This window comes from Thamnophis elegans, chromosome 2 (assembly GCF_009769535.1).
Source record: "Thamnophis elegans isolate rThaEle1 chromosome 2, rThaEle1.pri, whole genome shotgun sequence".
Taxonomy (NCBI): Eukaryota; Metazoa; Chordata; class Lepidosauria; order Squamata; family Colubridae; genus Thamnophis; species Thamnophis elegans.
Genome location: NC_045542.1, coordinates 156006824 through 156016641, shown reverse-complemented (window position 1 = coordinate 156016641; position 9818 = coordinate 156006824). Strand labels below are relative to the sequence as shown.

Genomic DNA, 9818 nt, shown 5'->3' with positions numbered 1-9818 from the left:
ACCACAAACTAAGACAATAATTTCTCCCTGAATTTTCTTTTCAAATTATTTGAGCTTTTTTTTCCAGGCTTTCTGTATTTTTATAGCTTCTCTAGGGCTTCTTACGCCTCTTAATTTCTGGTCGCCCACCCAACCCCTCCCTCCATGAGTTAGGTTGCCACTATCTTAAACTTAGGCGTTATCTTTTGATATTCTTGTTGTTATATCCAATCTTTAAGGTAAAAGTTGGTAATTATCTCACCAAGTTTGATGTTCTGCCCATAAACAACTTCTGCACAAATCTTATTGTCCGGTTGTCCCACCTTCGTGACTGCCAAGAGAAATTGTAGTAGAATTAAGAGACAATGAAGCCAAGCGATGCAATATAGGAAAAGTTTATTGAATGCGCAGGTTCAAACATGCCAAATCAAGCATCATAAGTTTGAACCCCGAAGGGTTCTTGAAGCCATACATTTATAGTGCACTTTACGTCATCATCTATAGAGGCAGTGTTTAAGCATATAAGGTAATGAGAGGAACCAAAAACTGTCTATGCCAGATGGCCAACAGTTAAAATATACATGGTCAGCACCTTATAGATCATGGGTGTCATAAACAGGACACATCTTGCAAGATGACAGGAAACTCCCTGTCTGGGTCGACTCGTTCCCAGATGTGTAAAAATATATATTGCTCCTTCAGCAACTGTCAGCAATTGTTTTCTGCTTAATGGTGCAAAACCTAAGCTTCAATCAGAGTATTTGATATTAAACATGGCCTGTAGAACTGTGGATCAGGAGGGGATCAGGAGGGGTTGCCAAATCGAGGAATGATCTCCTTAAGTAAAACCTTTGCTACTTCCTGAGCCTTTTTCGTTCTAGTAGGGAACGCCTCTGGCCATCCCGTGTATAAATCCACAATAACTAACATAGCCCGATAAAACCCACTTCGTGGCATATCAGTAAAGTCAATCATGACTGTGTCCATAGGATAGTAGGCAATAGGTATAGTTCCTGGTGGAAGGGAAGGACCTTGCCTAGGATTAACTTTAGCACACGTTTCACAGGAAGATGCGACTTTTACCGCCATCCCTGCTAACCCATCTATATAGTAATCCCTCATAAGGGCGGATTCCAAAGCTGTTTTCCCCATATGGGTGGTTTCATGAGTGGAACGAACCAATTGCCATGCCACTGTAGAAGGCACATATATTCTTCCATCCGGAAGAACATACCAGCCCTTATCGATGACCGCCATCAAATCGTTGACTGCCTTATCACATTCAGATAAAGAATAGGAGGGTTGGATGTCTACTGGTATAACCCCTAAATCCAAGGCAACATTAATATATATGTCTGGTAGAGGCTCATGACGCAATGCTGCAGCTCGTGCTTCAGCGTCTGCTGTCCTGTTCCCTACAACAATTCTATCATCACCCCGTTGATGACCTCTACAATGCATAACTGCCTCCTTTTTTGGTTTTTGAACCGCATCTATCAATCTCTGAATTAAATGGCTATGTTGTATATATTTGCCAGCTGAATCCCTAAAGCCCCTTTCCTTGTACACCGCCCCATGAGCATGCAAAGTCAAAAAGGCGTATTTACTATCTGTCCATACATTCAAGCGTTCACCTTCAGCTCGTTCCAATGCCCGAATGAGGGCCCACAATTCTGCCACTTGTGCACTTTTTCCTGCTCCCAACGGTCCGCTTTCAATTACCCCCTCATCATCAACAATGGCATAGCCTGCAACTCTCATCCCTTGGTGTATATAACTAGACCCATCGGTATACCAGTTATAATCCACCTGAGGCAAAGGTATGTCAGTTAAATCGGGTCGTGTGGAATAAACGGTTTCCAACACTTGTACACAATCATGCTCCACCTCTGTTTCCGTAGGCAAGAGAGTAGCAGGATTTAATGAGGTAGAAACCACTAGATGAACCTGGGGGTTTTCAATCATCATGGCTTGGTATTTGATGATTCGTTGGTTACTAATCCACAAATGGCCCTTCTGATCAAGAATTGCTTGAACAGAGTGTGGGGTGTGGACCCTAATTGGACAGGAAAAAGTGAGTTTATTACAATCTTGCAGCAATTCCGCAATGGCAGCTAAAGCTTTCAAACAATGCGGCCACCCTTGCGCCACAGCATCTAGCTGTTTTGACAGATATGCAACCGGTTGTTGCCACTGGCCGAGCTGCTGAGTCAATACTCCTAAAGCAACATTCTTACGCGTATCCACATACAAATTGAAGGGCTTACTCAGATTTGGCAGGGCCAAGGCCGGAGCTCTTAACAGAGCTTCTTTAATTGCATCAAAGGCTTGATCCTGCTCCTTTGTCCAAATAAAGGGGTCTGTTTTACTTCCCTTGGTAGACGAATACAGTGGAGCTGCCATTAGTGCGTAATTTGGAATCCAAATTCTACAAAAACCTGCCAAGCCTAGAAAGCCTCTCAATTGTCTCCTATCGGTTGGCCTTGCCAGATTAAGCAACGCTTGCTTTCTCTCCGGGCCTAGTGCTCTTTGCCCTTGCATTATATCATAGCCTAAATAACGGACTTTTTGTTGGACTAACTGAGCCTTACTTCTGGACGCCCGATATCCACAATCTAACAACAAACACAACATACGTCTCGTATTCTCCCAACAACCGTCCCGTGACTGTCCAGTAACCAGCACATCATCCACATATTGTAAAACCGAATCTCCTTGTTGGAAGGGGATAAAATATTGTAAATCCTTGGCCAACGCGGTTCCGAAGAGAGTTGGGGAATTTTTGAACCCCTGAGGTAACCTTGTCCAGGTATATTGGCTCCTGGTTCCAGTATACGGATTTTCCCATTCAAAAGCAAACAATGGCTGGCTAACAGGATGGATGGGGATAGTAAAGAAGGCATCTTTTAAATCAATCACTGAAAACCATGTAGCATTAGGTGGGATGAGACTGAGTAGAGTATATGGATTAGATACAGACGGGTGAATTGTGACTGTCCTATCATTAACCACGCGCAAATCTTGCACTGGTCTGAAAGACCCGTCTGGTTTTAGGATAGGCAGAATTGGGGTGTTCCATGGGGATTGAATAGGGACCAACACTCCAGCATCTAAGTATGTTAGAATACAGTCGTATATAGATAGGATGGCTTCCCTCCAATAGGGTCGTTGCTGCCCAATGTGAACAGGAGTTGCCAGGGGCTTCAATTCCACAATAATAGGGGGGTGATGTGCTGCAAACCCCGGAGGGTTATCCTCAGCCCATAGTCCTGGTACATCAAATTCCCTCCATACGTCCAAACATTCTTCCTCAGAAGTCCTAACCACCATCAACCTCCACATTTCATCCGGCCGGTGACTAACAGTGAGATACTGCTTTCCCTCATCAAAGGAAATAGTAGCTCCCAGCTTGCTCAACAAATCCCTTCCTAACAATGGGACAGGACATTCAGGTATATACAGGAACTCATGTTGAATTTCGGACCCCTTAAAAGTACAGGTGACTGGTTTTAAGACTTGACGTCCTACAACTTGTCCAGACACTCCTTGTACTTGAATTTGGTATGGACCAGGGGTAGTTATTGGGTTATTTATCACCGATCGTCCAGCCCCTGTGTCTACTAAAAAGGTAGTCTGTTGACCCCCAATATTCAGAGTAACCATTGGCTCGGGGGGAGTCTGCTCCAAGCCAGGTCCCCGTCAATCTGACCAACCAACTCCGGCTAGTCCAATACCCTCTACTCCTGCACCTACTTGAGCATTAAACCCTCTTCCTCTTGGACCCTGAGCCGGTTGCGACCCCCATCCACGACCTGGAGGTCTGGGTGGCCCCCCTTGGCCCGTCATCATCCCTTGCCCAGTCATTCCTCGACCTGCCATATTGCGGCCCAGCGGGCGTCGCCCGGGCGGACCCCTAAACACTCCACGTCCCCTGAGAGCTAACCTCTTTGGACACTCTCTCTGCCAATGACCTTCAGATCCACAATGAGCACATTGATTTGGCCCTAAGCCTGCCCTTCCTCCCTGTAAGGCCAACGCCAACAACTCTGTCTTCTTATGTATACGGTCATCTTTGTCCTTTTTCTCAACCTTATCTCTATTAACATACACTTTTCTAGCCACCTCCACCAATTCAGTGGTGTTCTTTCCCAATGCTCCCTCTAACCTTTGCAATTTCTTACGAATGTCCAATGCACTTTGCGCAATAAATCTTTCATTCAACATCCTTACATTCTCTGGAGCCCTCGGGTCCATTTGAGTGTACAACTCATAAGCCTCAATCAACCTCTGAAGGAATGCCTCTGGACTCTCATCCGCTCCCTGCATAACCAACGAGGGCTTAGACAAATTCACAGGGGGCTTCCCTGCTTTCTTGAGAGCTGCCACTATCAAGGTTTGATACGTTTGTATCTTTGCCAGGTCACCGGCTACTTTGGGATCCCATCCAGGATCCCGTTCCAGTGCCTCTTCCAAAAGTTTCTGAGCCCTATCTGCTTCTGTATGGTATCGTTCTCTAAAAACCTCTCGCATTCCTGCTTTACATTTCTCTCTCTCCTCTGCTGTTAGCAACGTTGTTAACAGCTGTTGTATATCTCGCCAATTGGGGTTATGACTATGCATAATGGTTTGAAACAAATCCGTCATTTCCGTGGGCTTCACGGACAGCAGACCAAAATGCTTCCGCCAATTCAATAAATCCGTAGTTGAAAAGGGGATATATTGAAAACAAGGGCGGTATTCAGGATCCCCCTGGGCATCCACTCCCACCTGTTGTTCCGATACTCTTAATGGAAAGAGTCCTTCCTTTTCTTCTAACAACGTACTTTCCTCTTTCTCGGCTTTCGCCCTTTCCACCCCCAATCGTCTAGTTACTGGCCCTTCTCTCCTAATTCCCGTAGCCCCTAAACCACCCTCCTTGGGCTCTTTTCTCCTCACTGCCCCTCCTGTTGCTTGGGGATCCCCTGTTCCCACAGCACTGTCCTTATCTCCACTGTCCGCTACAGCAGCAGCACCCATAGCCTGGGGCACAACAATGCCTACAGGTGCTGAGGCATAGGGAGGGGGAGGCCTGAAGAGTTCCTCTTCATCCTGGGCAAAAATCCTTTTCTTCTCTGACTCTTTTGTCTCTGAAGCTGCTATTTTTATGGTACGTCTGGGAGCTGACCTCAACTTCCCCTTTTCCTTCGGTCTCACCACACACAGGCGAACCATTTCAGCTTGACACTGTAATAATTCATCAGCCTGTCCTGCAACAGCATCTCCCCACTGATCTATATATGGAAACTGATTAGGATAGCGTTCTTCGTTTGCAGCAATTAACGAAGTTAAATCATCTATTATTTGGTTCTGAAATGTTCCTCCCATTGGCCATCCTACCCCCATATGTGGCCACTGATTCTGACACAAGTAAATAAGCCTATCCTTGGTCAATTTTGGGTAAGGGACTCTATATTCAGTGTGATTAAAATATGAGTCAAATCCTTTAATCATGCAGTCCAGCGGTGTGCTGGGTATGCTGCTACCCCCACCCATTCCTAACACACTACCAGCGACCTGAGGCCCCAGAAGCCGGAACTCAATGGCCACCTGCAGGAACTGCGCTGGTTTAACCACCCACACAACCTATACGGACTTCATTAGGAACGCCGTCCCGAGTCCAGGGGGGTGATCAGGCCCCCTCTTCTATCTTCAAACGAGATAGGTACAATACAATTATCAAGATACTCGCCTGAGACGTCTTCTCCCCACGGATCCTGGCCAGGAAACACCACAGCTCCTTTCCTAAGTTTGCAGGGTTCTTGGACTCACAATGCGTGTCCCCCTTGGTGTGGTTGGGCTGCTGTTACCAGCTCCCGGGGCAAAAGACGGCCCGTGGCGCCTGGAAGGCAAGGAGCAGCAGCCCCACACCCCAACGGGGCAAAGTGGCCCTCAGCAAAATATTGCCTTAGCTTCTCTGTCCCATCTGGGGTGCCAGAAAATGTAGTAGAATTAAGAGACAATGAAGCCAAGCGATGCAATATAGGAAAAGTTTATTGAATGCGCAGGTTCAAACATGCCAAATCAAGCATCATAAGTTTGAACCCCGAAGGGTTCTTGAAGCCATACATTTATAGTGCACTTTACGTCATCATCTATAGAGGCAGTGTTTAAGCATATAAGGTAATGAGAGGAACCAAAAACTGTCTATGCCAGATGGCCAACAGTTAAAATATACATGGTCAGCACCTTATAGATCATGGGTGTCATAAACAGGACACATCTTGCAAGATGACAGGAAACTCCCTGTCTGGGTCGACTCGTTCCCAGATGTGTAAAAATATATATTGCTCCTTCAGCAACTGTCAGCAATTGTTTTCTGCTTAATGGTGCAAAACCTTAGCTTTAATCAGAGTATTTGATATTAAACATGGCCTGTAGAACTGTGGATCATAATTGGGCTTTTTAGCCCACCTTAAAATGGCAATCATCCCTGCTGACATTTGGGAGAGCTTGCTTTGGACGTAATGAGGAAATTGCGAGTTGCTCATGGTCAGCGAAGTGCCTCTCTTTCCTTCACCATCCCTCCAAGAAGCTATGACCCCGTGGGGTCTCCCAACAGCGGTTAATAGCTAAATTTCACGGGGCTTAGCAGAGCCCCACTATTTTCCAGCCGTTCTTGCCACGACATCAACTGGAAATCTGCTATATATGGGATTGATTGTATTTTATTGGTGTAAGCTATCTGGAGTCACATTGCGTTGGGCTGCCATACACAATCTCTTAATAAAAATGCATACATACATATCTATATCCCACCTTAATTAGATGTAGAAATAACTCAAGGTGGCAGATGTACCTAATAAAGATCTAAGAGCATGGCAATTCCCCTCGATGCTGTGAAAAGGAACAAACTCGGGGCTGCAGAGCTATATGCCAAATTGTCTAAATGTGAATTTCATCAGGAAAAAATTGATTACCTTGGTTATTGCATCTCCCACAATGGCATCGAGATGGACCCAGCAAAAGTCCAGGCTGTCACTGAATGGGCGCCCCCACGCACCCGCAAGCAATTACAAAGTTTTTTTGGATTTGCGAATTTTTATCGTCAATTTATTCCCTTGTTCACCAGCATTGCACTACCCATTACAAACCCCCTAAAGTCAAAAGGGGAGGTCAAACCCAAACCGGGAAAGCCATTAAAGTGGACTATGGAATGTCAAGCCGCGTTCGAAAAACTGAAGTGACTCTTTGCAGCTGAACCCGTTTTGAAACACCCAGATATGGATGCACCATTTATTGTTCAAGCTGAGGCTAGTGATGTATTGGTGGGAGCAGTCTTACTTCAAACAAACACTGATGGGAACCTGCAGCCTTGCGCTTATACCTCTCGAAAACTAACAGAGACAGAGAGACGATGGGCTATATGGGAAAAGGACGCTTTTGCTGTCAGATGGGCTTTGATGAACTGGCGACATTTCCTTGAGGGAGCTAAACATCCTATGTGGCCAGTTGCCCCATATGTGCTGCAGCGAAGCGCCCACCAGGAAAACCCCAGGGCCTGCTCCAAGGTGTGGCCTGTCCTGAAGCCCCGTGGAAGGAGATATCGATGGATTTTGTTGTCGAATTACCAGAGTGTCAAGGAAATACTGTGATTTGGGTGGTCACGGACCTGTTTTCTAAACAAGTTCATTTTGTGCCTTGTTCCAAGATCCCATCAGCTAAATCGTTGGCTAAATTGTTTATTACACATATATACCGTTTACATGGCGTACTGGAATGCATAATTTTGGATAGGGAGGTCCAGTTCACCTCCCTCTTCTGGAAGGAGTTTTTGAGGTTAATTGGCTCCGCCGGGGGCTAAGCTCCGCCCACCATCCTCAGACTAACGGTGCTTGTGAATGGACTAATTCTGTTTTGGAACATTACCTCCGGTGTTTCATCAATTATCAGCAGGATAATTGGGCTGAGCTGTTACCACATGCTGAAGTGGCATACAACTCTGTGCACAGCAGCACCGGTTTCACCCCTTTTAGGATTGTGTTTGGACAGGACTTTGTACCTATTCCAGAATTACCCCGAGAAAAACCACAAGTTTTGTCCCTCTCCGAGTGGAGTGACCAGCTCCGACAAATCTGGCCCATGACCCTCAAAGCATTGGAAGCTGCTCATTGGGCACACAAGAAACAGGCCGACAAAAAGAGGGTGAAGCAAAGAGAGTACAAAATTGGGGATCGAGTGTTTTTGTCTACCAAGTTTCTCCAAACCACCCAGAAGTCAAAAAAATTGTGGCCTAAATGTGTAGGTCCATTTCCTATTGTGAAGATCATTAATCCTGTTTCTTTACGATTGGAACTACCAAAGCATCTTAACCGCATTTACCCGCTGTTTCATGTAAACCTTTTGAAACCGGAGCACACTTCCTTTTTCCGGGCACCCCTACCTACACCACCTGCCCCTCTTCTCATTGAAGGAGAGCAACATTTTGAGATTAAGGTGATTTTGGACTCCAGGAAATGTAGGAATCGGATTCAATATCTAGTCTCCTGGAAACATTTTTCTCCCTCCCAAGCTGAATGGGTTGATAAGTCCCATGTTAGGGCCCCTAGACTCTTGCGGAAATTCTACTCTACCTACCCCGATAAACCCTGACCCAAGTTGACTTACACATTTCTAAATTGATTTTTCCTGGTTTTTTTGTGTTTGTTTTTTTTTGCAGGGATGATTTCCTTTCCTGAAGGAGGGCTGGATGTCAGCCTCTGCTACGCTACTTGCTTTCGGCTGCCATTGAAACGGAGAGGGGGAGGCATGGCATTTGGGAGGGGAAGTTTTCAGTACAGGAGTGATTGTAAAAACGGAGTTTGTTCTCACCATCTACTGCACATGGTGCAGATAGTGGATTTGCCGCCAAGGCCAACTGTCTGGCATACCAACCTGATGAAGCTTTTTGAAGATGAAACCCACATGATACCTGAGAGGTATGCAGATTGGACTATGGGATGGGGTTACCAGGGGGAGGGAGTTGGGTCATATATTGATATCTATGATTACGCGTGTTTTTGCCTCAGATCTTGCTTTGCTTAGCTGCTATGTACTCATAACCAGTAAAGGTACTCTTAATTCTGCAAAATGGAGATGAGTGGTTTCTTTCTTGGTTACTGAGGGAGGCTGCCCTGACACTAACTTTAAAAGCCGCTACAAAAACTTAAGTCACCAGATAAAGACTGAATGCACCAATTATCTCATCAAACAAGAGGAAAACCTTCTGCACACGAAATCCAACCGCACCGTCTATAATTTTGTAAACAACCAACTTAAAAACTTGAGATCTATCCCACCCCTAAAAGGACCTAATGGTAAAGATTGTAATGATGAAGATGTTAAAGCCAACATTCTTCGGCTCAGTCTTTGTAAACAGCAATGGCTGATGCTCAATATTTCCAAGTCGTACCACAAATAATTACAATTGATTTTACAGAAGATAACACTGAAAAGGCATTACACAGCCGAAAACCATCTCTATCTATTGGACCTGATGGATTAGGTACCTACTTCTTAAAAAAAGCTTCCCAACGGAACCTCTAAGGATAATCTTTGAAAAATCTTTCAGGACCAGCTCCTTGCCTAACCTAATGTCACTAGCCACGGCCATCCCTATCTTCAAAAAGGGAGACCCTAGCCTAGATGAAAATTACAGACCAATCTCTTTATGTTGCATCACCTGCAAAGTCATGGAATCAATCACAAACCAATCCATTACCCTCCACTTAGAAATAAACAACGTACTCTCTAACAAACAATTTGGTTTCAGAAAAAAATATATCCTGTAATCTGCTCCTGCATTGGAAAAGCATATGGACTAC

The 9818-nt window shown here is 45.2% G+C and overlaps 1 protein-coding gene across 1 annotated transcript; it reads right to left on the bottom strand.

Annotated features, from left to right (window-relative positions):
* Positions 1 to 518: 518 nt before the first annotated feature.
* On the bottom strand, positions 519 to 5343 carry LOC116502429. The gene is made up of 2 exons (XM_032208323.1): positions 4069 to 5343; positions 519 to 3657 (listed from the first exon to the last, which is right to left on the bottom strand). Exons 1-2 carry the CDS (start codon positions 5341 to 5343, stop codon positions 784 to 786), a joined length of 4149 nt encoding a protein of 1382 aa, XP_032064214.1. The 3' UTR covers positions 519 to 783.
* Between the last annotated feature and the right edge of the window lie 4475 nt (positions 5344 to 9818).